Consider the following 18,668-nt stretch of genomic DNA (forward strand, 5'->3'; position numbering starts at 1 on the left):
TCATGGTCCAGTGCAGCCTGCGCTGGTTCCTGTTGATCCTGCTCCTCAAGCCTTTTTTCCCCTGAGGAACTGCAGGAGCTCCTTCAGCCGAGTAAAGAATTCCACCAGCTTCTGGCGTGGAAATGGACAGGAGCTAATGCTGCCCGACTGTGTTGGTGCTGGTGTTGGCCTTGGCCTCTGAGAGGCGCTTGAGGTGGAGAGAAAATGACTCCATGGCCGTGCTGTTGGACTATCTCTTCTTGCTGAGCGCAGTCCCATCTGTAGCAGGATCCAGTCGTAGAAGTGCTGCGTGGAGGTGTAGACTCCAGGCTGGTTTGGTCTGGCACAGCCTCTCCCCCAGCTGGTCACTCCAACAAGCCAGAAGTAGTCGTAGGTGTTATCTTTGCAGACCAGAGGACCACCGCTGTCACCCTGCAGCGGAGGAGAGAGGGTTAAGGTGGTGTTGGGTGGCCCCGGTCAGCACTCTGGCTGGCTCCTTCTCTCCCGCAGCAGCTGCCAGAGCTGTCCTGACTGCACACAAAGGCTCTGCTCAGGTGCTGGAGCCTACAGAAGCTTGTCTGGCAGGGGGTGGTGGGCCAGTCAGGCAGGGCTCTCTCTCTGTCCTCTTTGCACAGTGATCCTGGATGTGTGGAAGGGGGATGTTGCAGGACTGGGCTCTGGAGCTGTGGGCTGCCAAGAGCACTAGATGGGCTTTGTGGGCAGAGAGCCAGGCCTCTGGGACAAGGGCGGCCCTGGGCAAGGACCTGCATCTGGGCAAGGGGAGGTGAACCCCAAGAGTGGAGGGGACCCAGCAGTGGCAGGCTGACTTGCCAGGCAAAGCACGCGCTGGGGCAGGTTTGGGCGGTTGCCACAGGGCTGCCTGTGCTGTTGGGGGTGGACTTGTAGCACGCTCCTACCTGGCAGGTGTCGATGCCGCCCTGCGGATAGCCAGCACACAAGTTGTGGCTGTGGATGGCCCCTCCGTACCAGCGGCTGCTGTTGCAGAGCTTGATATCGATGAGGCGGACCTTGGCCTCCTGCAGGACATAACTTGGTCCCCCAGCTGTCAGCACAGAAAGGAGTTAACAGCCAGCAGCTCGCTGCCAGTTCTCCTCTCCTCCCCCCCCCCCTCCCCGGCGTCTGGCTGAAGCCCTGCCCTAGGGCTGGGCTTTGCGTCTCCAGAGGCCCTGTGCCGCTGCTGTCTCCCTTCTGTCTTGCTTGGGGTAATGGGCCAGGCCCACCTCTCCATCGGCATGCACCCCGCAGCCCGACTCTGGCTTTCGCCTCTGCTGTCAGGAAGCCCACCCCGCCTCCCCAGTGTGCCCAGCCTGCGCTCAGGACACCACTCCCTTTTGGGAACTCACCTCTTGCAGTCGTGGAACCCCAGCCACTGACGTAGCAGCTTCTCAGCTGCGACACTCTCAGCCAGGCGTCGGGCACACAGGCAAGCTGCACGTAGTAGCCGCACAGGACAGGCTGGTCCAATTCCAGCAAGGCAATGTCGTTCCTCTGCGTGATGTTGTAGTAGTGCTCGTGAACCAGTAGCCGCTTAATAGTGCGCACTTGGGTCTCAGGGCCCAGCTGAGTCAAGTGGCTGGCCCCGATCACCACGTGCCACATGGTGATGTGCCTGCAAGGCAGGTGGAGAGAGGGGTCAGAGGGAGCGCAGCCACGTGCTGCAAGCAGCCCAGCAGTTGCCTGCCTTCTGCTGCACAGGGCAGAGAGGAAGGCAGCGCTACGGAGGGTGCGACTGCCCTAGCACGCCTTGGGCACAAGGAGTGTCGGGCGGGAGGCTGCTAGGAAGCCGTGGCGTGAGCCCAGCCCTCTCGCGAGCAGTCTCTCAGCTGGGCTTGGCAGTGCCCAGGCACTGGGCGTGCTGCAGGGAAGCGGGATGGCGCTAGCACGTGCTGCTGTGGAGCGGGCACGTGCTAGTGCTGTGGGGCTGTTCCCTGGTCCTCCTTACCCGGGCGTGATGAAGCAGTGGGCTGCTGTCAGCACCCACTGTGGGCTGATGAGAGACCCTCCGCAGACATGCGCCATGCCTCCTATGATGGGCTTCTGGATGCTGACGATCCAGGGCCAGGCCCCTAGCTGGGCATCGGTGCCACCCACGACGCGTGACATGCCGTAGTAAGAATCCACGGGCCGGTGCCCGCAGGTCCCTCTGTAAGCAGAAACTGATGAATGTCCTGCTCGGTGGCTTGCTGCTGTTCAGGCTGCAGGTCAGCCCCCTTCCCCCCCACCAGGCGCTGCATGGACAGCAGGGCCGCGGAACCCTGTGGGGCATGCGTCCATCTACCCCTGTTTGTGCTTGAGCCCCGTAGGCGAGTTGTGCCAGCGGCCTGGCTGCTGGCAAGGAACTGAGGCTCCCACATGGCGTTTGGGAAGCTTTGGTGTGGCCAGGGGGAAAAGCGAGCACCCGCCAGTGAAGCCCACAAGGGCTGCCCCAGCTCCCTCCCAGAGCCTCGGGCCACTTACCCACAGTTGTCCCACATGCCGTACGCCGGCCAGCACACGGCCAGCAGGACCAGGACGGGGAGAAAATTCATGGCTGCCAGCGGCACGTGGCAGCTGCAAGAAGCGAGAGCTGGTGGCCAGCAGTGCAGCAGCCGACGTAGTGCCTGCAGCAGTCCCGCTGCCCAGGGAACCCTTGGCCCCGTGGCTGATGTCACAGAGTGGCTGGTTCCGGGTGCTGGGCACGGTGGATTCTAGGGGGGGGCGGGCAACATGGAGGGTTCCGAGCAGGAGGGGAGGCAGAAGCTGGGCTCGGACACCCCCAGCAGACCCCCGCTGAATGCTCTGCTTGCGGGACGAGGCTCTGCAGACCTCGTGGCAGGCAGCAGCGCCTGCCTCCCAGTGCTGCCTGCTAACAGCTAGCCGGGAAAACCAAGTGTGGCACCATAGCCTCTTTGGGAAGTTCACTGCCACCCCGCTCTGCGCAGCCGCTTGCCACCAGGTCCTTCCCAAAGAAACTGACACCGCAGAACGGAACTACTACAGGCAGTAGGCACCTGGTTGGGGGCTGAAGAGCCAATCTGCTTACAGCCGCGGCAGGCAAGCAGGGATGGGCAAGCCAAATCAACCAAGCATAGCCAAGCACTGCCATCCTGTCCTGCACAAAGCACAGCGAAACACAGATGGAGCACGCTCCACGCTGGCTCTGTCTGCCACCGCAACGCCCTCTGACAGGCTCCGTGTCCTTGCTGCCTACCAGCTACATTGCTCTTCTGGGCCAACACAGGTGCGGGCAGTCGCACTGCCTGCTATGCGTGGCCACAGACGTGCAATTGGAAGCAGCATGGCTTCATAGGCACTAGAAGACGTCCCCAAACAAACCGCACTCCACGCTGCTTTGGTTTTCAAAAATTGACCTGAAGGTGGTGCCCGATATCTGCTTAGAGCAGGCAGAAGATGGCCTTGGAGAATGTAACTTGTCTTCTGTGGATACTCTGTGATGCCAGCAGCAGATTTTTGCAGGTGGTTAAGAGGGAATGGTGTGAGAGGTGGGCACACTTCAGCAATATGTGAAGGAAGAGCTGGGGTCATTCTGAGGAGAGCACTCTGGCAGAGACAGCTTTGCTTGTTTGGCTGAGCCCTGTCCCTAATCACCACAGCCCCCAAACAGGTAGTGCAGAGGGGACGTGCCTAGGTGGGAAGCAGCTCGGGGTATGCGTGGTCAAGCACCTCCAAGTCCTTCCTGACTCCAGCAGGTGGAGATGTGGCCGGTGGTTGGCAGGCCTGGTCCTCTTGTAAGGTCTGTGAATGCTGGGGCTGATCAGTCAGGTAGGCTGCAGCCACATGCCACCCACGGGACTGAAAAGGTCTCTGTCCTCTTGCTCGAGAGCTAGGCCAGCTTCAGGTTCGCTAGTGCACTGCGCACGCACACAGCGCTCCCACCAGGAGCTGGCCCGAGACACTCGGTCTTTCCAACTGCGGGGTCCCTATGACCTGTGTTCCCTTCTGCCATCGCCAGCAGCCAGGCCGCTAGACCCACCCCTCTAGCAGGTACAGAGCGGGGCCACACAGAAAAGGATGTGGAATGGCTCTCAAGAAGAAGGTCGGACAGGCTGTGGGGAGTAGGGACAGGGTTCAGCCAAACAAGCAAACCAACCGGCACTTTGCTTATGCTCAAGCACGAGCTTCTTGAGCCCCCCTTCTCTCCATTTTCCACACTTATTCATCCCCCTCGACTTCCTTGGCTCCTCACTTTCTCTGCCCTTGTCTCCTCCCAATCAAGGGACCTAGCCCCGCCTACTAGTCCCCCTTGCTCCCAGGTCTGTCACATCTGGGAACAGATTGGGTCTTTCAGGGGCTGTTAGCTAGGTCATCTTGGCCTTGCGTGGCATTACTGCAGTGGTTTCCTGGCTACAGCTGTCCCTGCCAGAGTCCTCTCCCCAGAATGACCCCGGCTCTTCCTTCAGATATTGCTGAAGTCTGGCCACCTCTCACACCATTCCCCCTTAACTTCTGGTGACATCTGGCTCATCCTCATGGCACTGTAACTCCTGCCAGCTTTCTTTCATCTTTCCATTTAGTGCAGCCTGCTGTAGGTGACCCTGCTTCGGCGGGGGGGTTGGACTAGATGACCCACAGAGGTCCCTTCCAACCCCTACTATTCTGTGATTCTGTGATTCTGTGAAAGGCTTCAACCAGGTCCTAATCATCATCCCCAGAGTTGTCTGCATGTCACATCATTATTTTGCATCCTCTTTCTAGCCTCAATGTGCCAGTCTTCTTCATGCCATGGTGGCTCTGAGCACGCTCCTGTCTGACCAGCCATGGTGTCAGCCCTGCTGAGCGACTCTTGCCCTTTGTGCCCTCCTTGACTGCCTGCAGCCTCATTTTGCCGGGCGTGGAAATCCTTGCCTTGCGCACGAGAGTGAATTGGACTCAGGCACGGTTAACTGTGAAACCTGGCAACTTTATTCCAAGAACTAGGTCAGCTTCAGCATTTGTGTGCACTGGGAAGTGTTGCGGAGGAAGAACCGGACTCGACACGATGATCAATGTGATCACGTACAAGCCGTTTATTAGCCTCAGATAGCTCACTTTTATATTCCCCACTACATACGCGGCGATCCCCCATTGGTGATAATCAATTTAACTCACATAGTAACTCGATTATGATTGGTGTGCGTCACTAGCTCACGCGCACTGCTCGTGGCCTTCTTGCAGGCGGCAAGTTCCTCTTCGGCATCTGGGAGTTGTTTGTCTCTGCATTCTTACTTCCTCATTCCAACCGCAGTTTGTCCTCTGGATGCCCTTGCGGCCTTATGCTAAGGCTCTGCGGCCTTAGGCTAAGGCTTCATGGCCTTCTAGAGAAATGCTGGATTGCTCACATGTCCCCAGTCCTTTAACGCTTCATCCTCCACAGGGAGGAGAGCGGGCAGCACAGAGCAGGCCTTTGATGCCGAGGCTGCCTTTGGAGCAGCAGGCATTGCCCCAGAAGGAAATCATCATGGTCCAGTGCAGCCTGCGCTGGTTCCTGTTGATCCTGCTCCTCAAGCCTTTTTTCCCCTGAGGAACTGCAGGAGCTCCTTCAGAAGAGTAAAGAATTCCACCAGCTTCTGGCGTGGAAATGGACAGGAGCTAATGCTGCCCGACTGTGTTGGTGCTGGTGTTGGCCTTGGCCTCTGAGAGGCGCTTGAGGTGGAGAGAAAATGACTCCATGGCCGTGCTGTTGGACTATCTCTTCTTGCTGAGCGCAGTCCCATCTGTAGCAGGATCCAGTCGTAGAAGTGCTGCGTGGAGGTGTAGACTCCAGGCTGGTTTGGTCTGGCACAGCCTCTCCCCCAGCTGGTCACTCCAACAAGCCAGAAGTAGTCGTAGGTGTTATCTTTGCAGACCAGAGGACCACCGCTGTCACCCTGCAGCGGAGGAGAGAGGGTTAAGGTGGTGTTGGGTGGCCCCGGTCAGCACTCTGGCTGGCTCCTTCTCTCCCGCAGCAGCTGCCAGAGCTGTCCTGACTGCACACAAAGGCTCTGCTCAGGTGCTGGAGCCTACAGAAGCTTGTCTGGCAGGGGGTGGTGGGCCAGTCAGGCAGGGCTCTCTCTCTGTCCTCTTTGCACAGTGATCCTGGATGTGTGGAAGGGGGATGTTGCAGGACTGGGCTCTGGAGCTGTGGGCTGCCAAGAGCACTAGATGGGCTTTGTGGGCAGAGAGCCAGGCCTCTGGGACAAGGGCGGCCCTGGGCAAGGACCTGCATCTGGGCAGGGGGAGGTGAACCCCAAGAGTGGAGGGGACCCAGCAGTGGCAGGCTGACTTGCCAGGCAAAGCACGCGCTGGGGCAGGTTTGGGCGGTTGCCACAGGGCTGCCTGTGCTGTTGGGGGTGGACTTGTAGCACGCTCCTACCTGGCAGGTGTCGATGCCGCCCTGCGGATAGCCAGCACACAAGTTGTGGCTGTGGATGGCCCCTCCGTACCAGCGGCTGCTGTTGCAGAGCTTGATATCGATGAGGCGGACCTTGGCCTCCTGCAGGACATAACTTGGTCCCCCAGCTGTCAGCACAGAAAGGAGTTAACAGCCAGCAGCTCGCTGCCAGTTCTCCTCTCCTCCCCTCCCCATGCCCCCGGCGTCTGGCTGAAGCCCTGCCCTAGGGCTGGGCTTTGCGTCTCCAGAGGCACTGTGCCGCTGCTGTCTCCCTTCTGTCTTGCTTGGGGTAATGGGCCAGGCCCACCTCTCCATCGGCATGCACCCCGCAGCCCGACTCTGGCTTTCGCCTCTGCTGTCAGGAAGCCCACCCCGCCTCCCCAGTGTGCCCAGCCTGCGCTCAGGACACCCCTCCCTTTTGGGAACTCACCTCTTGCAGTCGTGGAACCCCAGCCACTGACGTAGCAGCTTCTCAGCTGCGACACTCTCAGCCAGGCGTCGGGCACACAGGCAAGCTGCACGTAGTAGCCGCACAGGACAGGCTGGTCCAATTCCAGCAAGGCAATGTCGTTCCTCTGCGTGATGTTGTAGTAGTGCTCGTGAACCAGTAGCCGCTTAATAGTGCGCACTTGGGTCTCAGGGCCCAGCTGAGTCAAGTGGCTGGCCCCGATCACCACGTGCCACATGGTGATGTGCCTGCAAGGCAGGTGGAGAGAGGGGTCAGAGGGAGCGCAGCCACGTGCTGCAAGCAGCCCAGCAGTTGCCTGCCTTCTGCTGCACAGGGCAGAGAGGAAGGCAGCGCTACGGAGGGTGCGACTGCCCTAGCACGCCTTGGGCACAAGGAGTGTCGGGCGGGAGGCTGCTAGGAAGCCGTGGCGTGAGCCCAGCCCTCTCGCGAGCAGTCTCTCAGCTGGGCTTGGCAGTGCCCAGGCACTGGGCGTGCTGCAGGGAAGCGGGATGGCGCTAGCACGTGCTGCTGTGGAGCGGGCACGTGCTAGTGCTGTGGGGCTGTTCCCTGGTCCTCCTTACCCGGGCGTGATGAAGCAGTGGGCTGCTGTCAGCACCCACTGTGGGCTGATGAGAGACCCTCCGCAGACATGCGCCATGCCTCCTATGATGGGCTTCTGGATGCTGACGATCCAGGGCCAGGCCCCTAGCTGGGCATCGGTGCCACCCACGACGCGTGACATGCCGTAGTAAGAATCCACGGGCCGGTGCCCGCAGGTCCCTCTGTAAGCAGAAACTGATGAATGTCCTGCTCGGTGGCTTGCTGCTGTTCAGGCTGCAGGTCAGCCCCCTTCCCCCCCACCAGGCGCTGCATGGACAGCAGGGCCGCGGAACCCTGTGGGGCATGCGTCCATCTACCCCTGTTTGTGCTTGAGCCCCGTAGGCGAGTTGTGCCAGCGGCCTGGCTGCTGGCAAGGAACTGAGGCTCCCACATGGCGTTTGGGAAGCTTTGGTGTGGCACAGATGGAGCACGCTCCACGCTGGCTCTGTCATTGCCAACGGACGGGGTGGGGGTGGCGCTTGGTCATTCTCGAGTGTTTAGTTTTCTAAGGTATTTTGTTTTATAATATGTTGCATGTAGATTACTGTATGTAGAGTATGCATTGCTCTGTACAGTACGTATTGTGTAGTTTTTATTGTTTTGCAGCCATTGTGGGTATTGTGGGTATGGTAGGTATGGGACTGCGCTATACAGTTTATTATTGTCTGTATTATATTGTACCCCGAACGGGATGGACCTTTTCCAGAACCACCCAATGCTCCTGCAGACCATGCAGCCCTGGGTCAAGCAGGAGCTGGAGCAGATCTTTGACAACAGGGGGTTGGAGGCAGCCATGGTGGAAGACACCATCATGGCCATGTTGACCAAGATGCCCCCGACCCCGCTGCCTCCTGAGGAGGGTCTCTGCCTCCCCCGGCAGCCCTGCGAGATCCGGCACGGACGAGCTCCTCGGCACCTCATGCGCCGCTGTTGGTGGGCACCTGGCAGCTGCCCCGCTGCTCCCGCTGCCATCCCCACGGAGCAAGAAGAGCCCCAGGAGGAGCCTGGGGAGGCTGTGCCCAGGCCCTCCACTACCAGCTGGGGCAGGGAACGCCCCCGGGGGGCCACGGCCACCCCCAAAGAGGAGCACCAGCAGCTCTGAGGACTCTCCAGCCAACAAGAGGCCAGCACCACACCAGGGACCCTGGAGGGGCCCTCGCCAGACGGCCGAACCAGGACTGGGCCACCAGCTGCAGCACACGCTGGCCCTCAAGGGCTCCCAGATCCCATTAGCCAAATAAAAGAATCGCATGCAAATGACAGAAAAAGTCTCAGTGTTACCAACAGCGCAGATGGCTTTGCTGTCCTCACCCTTTTTAGCTTTTCTTTTACAGGGAGGGGTGGGATGTGAACGCTGAGGGGTCCTTCTGCGCGTGCCAGGCACTATTTTGCTGTTCTCCCCCAAGGCAAGTGCTGCCCAGCTCCAGGCCTGCAGCTCTGCACTGGTCCCGGGGCAGATGTCTCCAGCCCGGGGGTCTCCAGGGCCAGCCCGTGCCCCATCGCTCAGCACCCCACGCCTGTCCCCCTCTTCCCGCACCCTCTGCCCCCACGTCTCGGGGCGCTGCTCCCCGACCAGCCTGCACTGCTGGGCGCAGCCTCGCGACGGTGGCACCCAAAACCCTGCTCCTGCACAGAGTCACGACGTGGTGCTGCTCTCTGCACCAGCCCAGGGTCGCACCCTGCCCCAGCAGAGCCCCAACAAGTGCAGCCAGGGGAAGCGCAGAGTCCTGGCCCTGGGGAGGTCACTACCAATAGAGCTTTGGATCCTAAAAAGATGCTTTCTGCTCTGAAAGTGAGGGTTTAAACCCTAACAAGGGAACGGTGTGCCCTAAGAAAGTCTATGGCTAATAAAAGACAGCTTTGGACCCCAAAAAATGAGGATTTCCGCCCTGCAAATAAGGCTCTGGGATCTAAAATGGATGGAGAGTGTCTACAAATGACGCTTTGGGCCCTGCAAAGGAGGGGAACCTCTTGGTCCCTCTGTTGCCCCATAAAACGAAACACTCCAGTGCAGGCCTAGAGCTGTGAGAGGGGTTTGGCCCTAGAAGTGAGACTTTGGACTCTCCAAAAAAGAGTTTGGGCCTGAAGCATGGGGCGTTGGGATGTGAAAATAAGGCTTTGGAAATGAAAATGAGATGCTGAACCCTCAAATCAGGACTTTTGCCCTCACATGATGTTTTGGTGCCAAAAGCTAGGGCTCTGTATGCTAAAAACAGGTCTTTGGAGCCTCCAAATGAGGCTTCGGTCATTAAACAAGTGAGGCTTTGTACCCAAAATGAGCAGTTTGGATGCTAAAATGAGGCTTTGGACCCTCCAGCTTGCCGACTGGATCCTCTAAATTAGGCTATGGATCCAGATAATGAGGCTTTGGTGCCATGAAAGGAGACTTTAGACCCTACAAATAAGGCTTTGGACTCTAAAAAGGAGCCCTTTGACACTCAGATCAGACTTTGGGCCTTCAAGAGAATGCTTTGGTCCCTTAAAAGGAGTCTGTGAATTGTAAAAGCGAAGCTTGCAACTTATCAATGAGGGTTTGACCCTGCAAAGGAGGGTTTGGACCCTAAAAAAAGGCTTTGTGCCCTCCAGATGGTGCTATCACCATCGACCTCTTGTAGGACAGAAAGAGGTCTTGTGAGGCAGCAGTTGCGTCCCACTGCGCAGGCTTTGAGCCAGCCCTGGGGACTCAGCTGACCAGCAGGTTGTCACTGGAGGACACTGGGGCTGCAAGGGTACGCATTTCCCAGCCATCACTTAGCTGCAGGGAGATCTGCTTTGACGGCCCCAGGCCAGAAGGACACGCACTGCACAGGCGGGCATTCCCAGAGGCGTCTCTTGGACTTGCCAGGGCAGGAATCACCGAGGGCAGAGGACAACAGCCCAAGAGCAGGGAAGTGCTGGCCTGTTTTTCAAGCCAAGGCGGCAAATTCACCTGCAGGGGCTCTCCTGAGCAGCGGCACAAGTGCCAGCTGGCTGAAAGCATGCACAGCTCGCTCAAGGGCTGGGCTGAGTGCTTCGTGCCCCACTAACGCAGGGCAAAAACAAAGCGTGCTCACCTCGCCTGAACGAGCGGCTGCAGAGCTGTCACTCCCCGGGTCCAGGCGGGATCTCCACGTGTGCCCTGGGACACCCACGGGTGCGTACGCTGGAGCCGCACACTTCCCATGCCTGGTGACGGAGGGCTCCACGCACGCCGGAGGAGCTGGAGAGCAGCAAGGCAGACGCTCAGTGCCCTCAGCACCAGGGCCGAGCCCTGCTCTCGCAGCAGGACGGGGCAGAGCCATCTCCCCGTTCCCCTGGGCAGCTGTCCCCAGCGCTCCACAGGCAAACTGCCAGGGCGGTGTGTTAGGGGTTGGAAGGGACCTCTGTGGGTCATCGCGTGGGCAGCGGTGTGCAGAGCAACGGCGGGCTGAGGGCAGCCGAGGCGGGAGAGCAGCCTTGCGCTCAGTGGGACCAGGCTGCTCTCTGCTCTGCCACCAAAGCTAAGACTTTGGAAAGTCAAAATGATGCTTTGGATGCTAGAAATATAGCTCTGGAGCCTAAAAAGAGGCTTTCTGCCTCCAAAATGAGAGTTAGGACCCTCAAAATGGAACTGTGGGCCCTAAAAGAAGGTTGTGAGTGATAAAAGACAGGTTTGGATCCCATAAACGAGGGCTTCAGCCCTGAAAATGGGGCTCTGGGCACTCCAAAGGATAGGCTAGATGCTACAAGGGACGCTTTAGACCCTGAAAAGGAGGGGAACGACTTGGTTCCTCCATGGCCTCCAGAAATGGAGATTTCGTCCCAAATAGAGGGCTCTGGGCACTTCCAGTGGAGGCTTTCAGGTGTAAAAGAGGGCTTGGGACCCTTCAAAGTAGAGTTTAGACCCGCCAAAGGATGGCTTGGGGCTTAAGAATGCAACATTGGGCCCTGAAAATGGGGCTTTGGAAATTACATTGAGGCATTGAACCCTGAACTTCTGATGGTTTTAAGCCCTGAAGTGATGCTTTGGGTTTGAAAATCAGGGCTTTGTACTGTTGAAATGGGATTTTAGACCCTCAGAATGAAGCTTGGGACATCAAACAAACAAGGCTTCTAAGTCTAAAGGAGCAGTTTTGATTCTACATGGAGGCTTTGGCTCCTGAAAAGCAGGGTTTTGAAGATAAAGATGAGGGTTGAGACCTCAAATGGAGACTTTGGACCCTATAAACAATGCTTTGGACTCTGAAAAGGAGGCTCTGCACCTTCAAAATGATGCTATGAGCCCTGGGTTTGGAACTTAGAAATGAGGGTTTGTACCCTAAAAAGGAGGCTTTGGGTCCTAAAAAGAAGGCATTAAAACCTACAATAAAAGTTTGGACACTAAAGATGAGTCCTGGAGACCAAGCGCCACCCCCACCCCGTCCCTTGGCAATGACAGACTCACAGCTGAGGATGGTGGCCCTCTTGCAGGGGCGGGCGCTGGCGGCGGCGGGGCAGAGAGCGGTGCAGAGGAGGTGCAGGCGGCCTCGCTGTCGCAGCCCTCGTGGAGGCAAGGGCAGGTCTGGCCCCGTCTCAGCAGGGCGGGCAGCATCAGGAAGGAGATGATGTGCAGGAGCTGTGGGGATGGGGGAGAGCATCAGCCCTGGGACGCCCCTGCTCCGGGGGGCAGACCCCAGCCCCACATCCCCCCCGTCCTCGCCACCTCAGGGCAGACACTGGACGGCAGCCACGTCCTGCCCCTCCTCACCACCCTGCAGGCTGCTGCGGGGTCGCTGGGGCTGCGCGGAGGGGATGTGGGGGAGCCGATGGCCCCAGGGCAAGCATCACCCCCACCCAGCCTTGTCCACCCCACCGCCACCCCGGCGGCCTCAGCATCATGGAGACGGGGGGTTCCAGAACACGGGGACAGCTGGGGGGTGCAGAGGAGACAGAGAGGAGCGCTGCAAGGGGGGAGGAGGGGCCCTGGGCCTGGTCCAGGGGCTGCTCGGCCTCGGGGAAGGCCCCACAGGAGCCATGGTGAAGCTGGGCCTGGCTGCAATCGGGGCCCGCCTCCTTCCCATGTAGTCTTGGCCGGCAGAGGTCGGGAGGGCTGTCAGTCTCCTCCCCTGAGGTGCTGCTGCCTCTGATTGGCCCCCTTGTGGTCAGGCTGCTGGGTTACAGTGCCTGCCCTTCACCTGAGGGAATGACCTGCCATTGGCTGCCAGGGCTGTCACTCTGCCCAGATGCAATGCCCACCCGCCCCTGAGGTGCTGCTGCCTCTGATTGGACCCCAGGTGGTCAGGCTGCTGGGCTGCAGTGCCTGCCCTTCACCTGAAGTGATGACCTGCCATTGGCTGACAGTGCTGTCACTCTGCCCAGATGCAGTGCCCACCCTCCCCTGAGGTGACGCTGCCTCTGATTGGCCCCCTTGTGGTCAGGCTGCTGGGTTACAGTGCCTGCCCTTCACCTGAGGGAATGACCTGCCATTGGCTGCCAGGGCTGTCACTCTGCCCAGATGCAATGCCCACCCGCCCCTGAGGTGCTGCTGCCTCTGATTGGACCCCAGGTGGTCAGGCTGCTGGGCTGCAGTGCCTGCCCTTCACCTGAAGTGATGACCTGCCATTGGCTGACAGTGCTGTCACTCTGCCCAGATGCAGTGCCCACCCTCCCCTGAGGTGCTGCTCTCCGCTATTGGCTGCCTGAGGGGCCGCTCTCCCCTCCGCCGGTGCCTGCCCTGCTCCCGGGCGATGTGGTGATGAACTCCACAGGGTGGGCTGGGTGCTCGCGGTGACCCTGTGGGCACGGCAGAGCAGGGAGCTTCGGCTGGGGAGGGAGCGGCAGCCATCGCCCCGTCCAACCGCCCGCCCTGCAGGGCTGGCCCGGCCTGACAGCAGAGCATGGAGGGCACTGCCCAAAGGGCTCCTGGGCACGGACAGGCCGGGGGCACCGACCGCCTCTCAGGCAGCCTGTCCCAGCGCCCGGCCGCCCTCTCGGTGCAGAAACGGATCCTTGAGCCCAGCTGAACCTGCCCTGACGCAGCTCTGGGCCGTTCCCACGCATCCTGTCCCTGGACCCCAGCAGCAGAGCTCAGCACCTCCCTCTCACGTCCCCTCCTGGGGAAGCTGTGGAGAGCGGTGAAGTGGGACAGGGAAATACGCGGCTGTGGGCAAGGACAGACAGGTTGGGGCCCCAAAAATGAGGATTTGGGCCCTGAAAATGAGGCTTTGCAGGTGAGGACTCTGGACTGAGGCACAGGGAACCTTCCCCCGGCTCAGGGCAAGGCTGCGCCAGCCCAGAGCACGCAGGAGGTGGCCACCTCTGCACCGCGGCACGAGTGGCGACTCGCTGGCTTGGCAGGGCGCGGGGCCTTTCCATGCCCGGGGGTGTCTGGGCAGGCTGCCTAAAGCGTCTCCCCTCCTCCTCCCCTCCAGGTCTCTGTGCTCCAGCGGGGCAGCTGGGGCTCTGCTGTAAGGACACCCGGGGTCAGCATGCGCTGTGCTGCCTTGGGCTGCTGGGAAGGGATGGCATTGGGATGCTCCCCGGGCAACCCTGCTTCCCCCGGGGGCTGCCATTTCCCATTTTCCCACCCAGCTGCCAGGCAGCCATGCTGCTGTCGGAGGGGCAGGCTCTGCTCCAGGCCCCGGCTGAGGTGAGGCTGACACTGCCCTACCAAAGCCCTCCTGCTACACAGCTGTGGGATTCTGGGAGAAGGTGAGCACACAGGGTGTGTGCAAAGCAGTAACATTTGAGCACCTGCTTCTTGTCAGCATCCACACCTTCCCGAGCTCACACTCCTTCTGTCTCCTCCTCTGGTGATATTTCCACATTTCTTCTCTCAGTCTAGGTTTCTCCTGGAGAAGAGAGGTTGTACAATATGTTGGAAATACCTGTGGTCGTGCCACCCCTACACAAAGAAAAACTTTTTCTTCACTATTCAGGAGCTTAGCCCAGACGTATCAAGCACATTACCCAGGACTAGGAGCCAGGAGATTCCAGAAGCTGAGTTTCAGCTCTAGAGAAGAGTTGTTTTGTGATCTGGGATGACCCCACCTTCCTCCATCACTTTCTCTGTTGGCCAAATGACCAGTGAAACGCCGGCCTGCCTGAGGTGAAGCTGAAGGACTTGTTTCTCTTGGTAAGGGCTTGGGCTGGCAGAAGTCACTCTGTGCCTGCCAAACAAGTCCCTTTTGGGAACTCACCTCTTGCAGTCGTGGAACCCCAGCCACTGACGTAGCAGCTTCTCAGCTGCGACACTCTCAGCCAGGCGTCGGGCACACAGGCAAGCTGCACGTAGTAGCCGCACTGGACAGGCTGGTCCAATTCCAGCAAGGCAATGTCGTTCCTGTTCGTGATGTTGTCCCCAGAATGACCCCAGCTCTTCCTTCAGATATTGCTGAAGTCTGGCCACCTCTCACACCATTCCCCCTTAACTTCTGGTGACATCTGGCTCTTCCTCATGGCACTGTAACTCCTGCCAGCTTTCTTTCATATTTCCAATTAGCAGATGCTTCAACCAGGTCCTAATCATCATCCCCAGAGTTGTCTGCACGCCACATCATTATTTTGCGTCCTCTTTCTAGCCTCAATGTGCCAGTCTTCTTCATGCCATGGTGGCTCTGAGCACGCTCCTGTCTGACCAGGCATGGTGTCAGCCCTGCTGAGCGACTCTTGCCCTTTGTGCCCTCCTTGACTGCCTGCAGCCTCATTTTGCCGGGCATGGAAATGCTTGCCTTGCGCACGAGAGTGAATTGGACTCAGGCACGGTTAACTGTGAAACCTGGCAACTTTATTCCAAGAACTAGGTCAGCTTCAGCATTTGTGTGCACGGGGAGGAGAGCGGGCAGCACAGAGCAGGCCTTTGATGCTGAGGCTGCCTTTGGAGCAGCAGGCATTGCCCCAGAAGGAAATCATCATGGTCCAGTACAGCCTGCGCTGGTTCCTGTTGATCCTGCTCCTCAAGCCTTTTTTCCCCTGAGGAACTGCAGGAGCTCCTTCAGAAGAGTAAAGAATTCCACCAGCTTCTGGCGTGGAAATGGACAGGAGCTAATGCTGCCCGACTGTGTTGGTGCTGGTGTTGGCCTTGGCCTCTGAGAGGGGCTTGAGGTGGAGAGAAAATGACTCCATGGCCGTGCTGTTGGACTATCTCTTCTTGCTGAGCGCAGTCCCATCTGTAGCAGGATCCAGTCGTAGAAGTGCTGCGTGGAGGTGTAGACTCCAGGCTGGTTTGGTCTGGCACAGCCTCTCCCCCAGCTGGTCACTCCAACAAGCCAGAAGTAGTCGTAGGTGTTATCTTTGCAGACCAGAGGACCACCGCTGTCACCCTGCAGCGGAGGAGAGAGGGTTAAGGTGGTGTTGGGTGGCCCCGGTCAGCACTCTGGCTGGCTCCTTCTCTCCCGCAGCAGCTGCCAGAGCTGTCCTGACTGCACACAAAGGCTCTGCTCAGGTGCTGGAGCCTACAGAAGCTTGTCTGGCAGGGGGTGGTGGGCCAGTCAGGCAGGGCTCTCTCTCTGTCCTCTTTGCACAGTGATCCTGGATGTGTGGAAGGGGGATGTTGCAGGACTGGGCTCTGGAGCTGTGGGCTGCCAAGAGCACTAGATGGGCTTTGTGGGCAGAGAGCCAGGCCTCTGGGACAAGGGCGGCCCTGGGCAAGGACCTGCATCTGGGCAAGGGGAGGTGAACCCCAAGAGTGGAGGGGACCCAGCAGTGGCAGGCTGACTTGCCAGGCAAAGCACGCGCTGGGGCAGGTTTGGGCGGTTGCCACAGGGCTGCCTGTGCTGTTGGGGGTGGACTTGTAGCACGCTCCTACCTGGCAGGTGTCGATGCCGCCCTGCGGATAGCCAGCACACAAGTTGTGGCTGTGGATGGCCCCTCCGTACCAGCGGCTGCTGTTGCAGAGCTTGATATCGATGAGGCGGACCTTGGCCTCCTGCAGGACATAACTTGGTCCCCCAGCTGTCAGCACAGAAAGGAGTTAACAGCCAGCAGCTCGCTGCCACTTCTCCTCTCCTCCCCTCCCCATGCCCCCGGCGTCTGGCTGAAGCCCTGCCCTAGGGCTGGGCTTTGCGTCTCCAGAGGCCCTGTGCCGCTGCTGTCTCCCTTCTGTCTTGCTTGGGGTAATGGGCCAGGCCCACCTCTCCATCGGCATGCACCCCGCAGCCCGACTCTGGCTTTCGCCTCTGCTGTCAGGAAGCCCACCCCGCCTCCCCAGTGTGCCCAGCCTGCGCTCAGGACACCCCTCCCTTTTGGGAACTCACCTCTTGCAGTCGTGGAACCCCAGCCACTGACGTAGCAGCTTCTCAGCTGCGACACTCTCAGCCAGGCGTCGGGCACACAGGCAAGCTGCACGTAGTAGCCGCACAGGACAGGCTGGTCCAATTCCAGCAAGGCAATGTCGTTCCTCTGCGTGATGTTGTAGTAGTGCTCGTGAACCAGTAGTCGCTTAATAGTGCGCACTTGGGTCTCAGGGCCCAGCTGAGTCAAGTGGCTGGCCCCGATCACCACGTGCCACATGGTGATGTGCCTGCAAGGCAGGTGGAGAGAGGGGTCAGAGGGAGCGCAGCCACGTGCTGCAAGCAGCCCAGCAGTTGCCTGCCTTCTGCTGCACAGGGCAGAGAGGAAGGCAGCGCTACGGAGCGTGCGACTGCCCTAGCACGCCTTGGGCACAAGGAGTCTCGGGCGGGAGGCTGCTAGGAAGCCGTGGCGTGAGCCCAGCCCTCTCGCGAGCAGTCTCTCAGCTGGGCTTGGCAGTGCCCAGGCACTGGGCGTGCTGCAGGGAAGCGGGATGGCGCTAGCACGTGCTGCTGTGGAGCGGGCACGTGCTAGTGCTGTGGGGCTGTTCCCTGGTCCTCCTTACCCGGGCGTGATGAAGCAGTGGGCTGCTGTCAGCACCCACTGTGGGCTGATGAGCGACCCTCCGCAGACATGCGCCATGCCTCCTATGATGGGCTTCTGGATGCTGACGATCCAGGGCCAGGCCCCTAGCTGGGCATCGGTGCCACCCACGACGCGTGACATGCCGTAGTAAGAATCCACGGGCCGGTGCCCGCAGGTCCCTCTGTAAGCAGAAACTGATGAATGTCCTGCTCGGTGGCTTGCTGCTGTTCAGGCTGCAGGTCAGCCCCCTTCCCCCCCACCAGGCGCTGCATGGACAGCAGGGCCGCGGAACCCTGTGGGGCATGCGTCCATCTACCCCTGTTTGTGCTTGAGCCCCGTAGGCGAGTTGTGCCAGCGGCCTGGCTGCTGGCAAGGAACTGAGGCTCCCACATGGCGTTTGGGAAGCTTTGGTGTGGCCAGGGGGAAAAGCGAGCACCCGCCAGTGAAGCCCACAAGGGCTGCCCCAGCTCCCTCCCAGAGCCTCGGGCCACTTACCCACAGTTGTCCCACATGCCGTACGCCGGCCAGCACACGGCCAGCAGGACCAGGACGGGGAGAAAATTCATGGCTGCCAGCGGCACGTGGCAGCTGCAAGAAGCGAGAGCTGGTGGCCAGCAGTGCAGCAGCCGACGTAGTGCCTGCAGCAGTCCCGCTGCCCAGGGAACCCTTGGCCCCGTGGCTGATGTCACAGAGTGGCTGGTTCCGGGTGCTGGGCACGGTGGATTCTAGGGGCGGGCGGGCAACATGGAGGGTTCCGAGCAGGAGGGGAGGCAGAAGCTGGGCTCGGACACCCCCAGCAGACCCCCGCTGAATGCTCCGCTTGCGGGACGAGGCTCTGCAGACCTCGTGGCAGGCAGCAGCGCCTGCCTCCCAGTGCTGCCTGCTAACAGCTAGCCGGGAAAACCAAGTGTGGCACCATAGCCTCTTTGGGAAGTTCACTGCCACCCCGCTCTGCGCAGCCGCTTGCCACCAGGTCCTTCCCAAAGAAACTGACACCGCAGAACGGAACTACTACAGGCAGTAGGCACCTGGTTGGGGGCTGAAGAGCCAATCTGCTTACAGCCGCGGCAGGCAAGCAGGGATGTGCAAGCCAAATCAACCAAGCATAGCCAAGCACTGCCATCCTGTCCTGCACAAAGCACAGCGAAACACAGATGGAGCACGCTCCACGCTGGCTCTGTCTGCCACCGCAACGCCCTCTGACAGGCTCCGTGTCCTTGCTGCCTACCAGCTACATTGCTCTTCTGGGCCAACACAGGTGCGGGCAGTCGCACTGCCTGCTATGCGTGGCCACAGACGTGCAATTGGAAGCAGCATGGCTTCATAGGCACTAGAAGATGTCCCCAAACAAACCGCACTCCACGCTGCTTTGGTTTTCAAAAATTGACCTGAAGGTGGTGCCCGATATCTGCTTAGAGCAGGCAGAAGATGGCCTTGGAGAATGTAACTTGTCTTCTGTGG

At 59.7% G+C, this 18,668-nt stretch overlaps 1 protein-coding gene across 1 annotated transcript; it reads right to left on the reverse strand.

The window, feature by feature from the left end:
- Positions 1 to 1,933: 1,933 nt before the first annotated feature.
- Positions 1,934 to 3,131, reverse strand: LOC142364804 (acrosin-like). Its single transcript, XM_075444932.1, has 2 exons — positions 2,458 to 3,131; positions 1,934 to 2,143 (listed from the first exon to the last, which is right to left on the reverse strand). The coding sequence occupies exons 1-2, from the start codon at positions 2,526 to 2,528 to the stop codon at positions 1,939 to 1,941; spliced, it is 276 nt and encodes a 91-aa protein (XP_075301047.1). The 5' UTR covers positions 2,529 to 3,131; the 3' UTR covers positions 1,934 to 1,938.
- Between the last annotated feature and the right edge of the window lie 15,537 nt (positions 3,132 to 18,668).

Source organism: Opisthocomus hoazin, chromosome 29 (genome assembly GCF_030867145.1).
Source record: "Opisthocomus hoazin isolate bOpiHoa1 chromosome 29, bOpiHoa1.hap1, whole genome shotgun sequence".
Classification (NCBI taxonomy): domain Eukaryota; kingdom Metazoa; phylum Chordata; class Aves; order Opisthocomiformes; family Opisthocomidae; genus Opisthocomus; species Opisthocomus hoazin.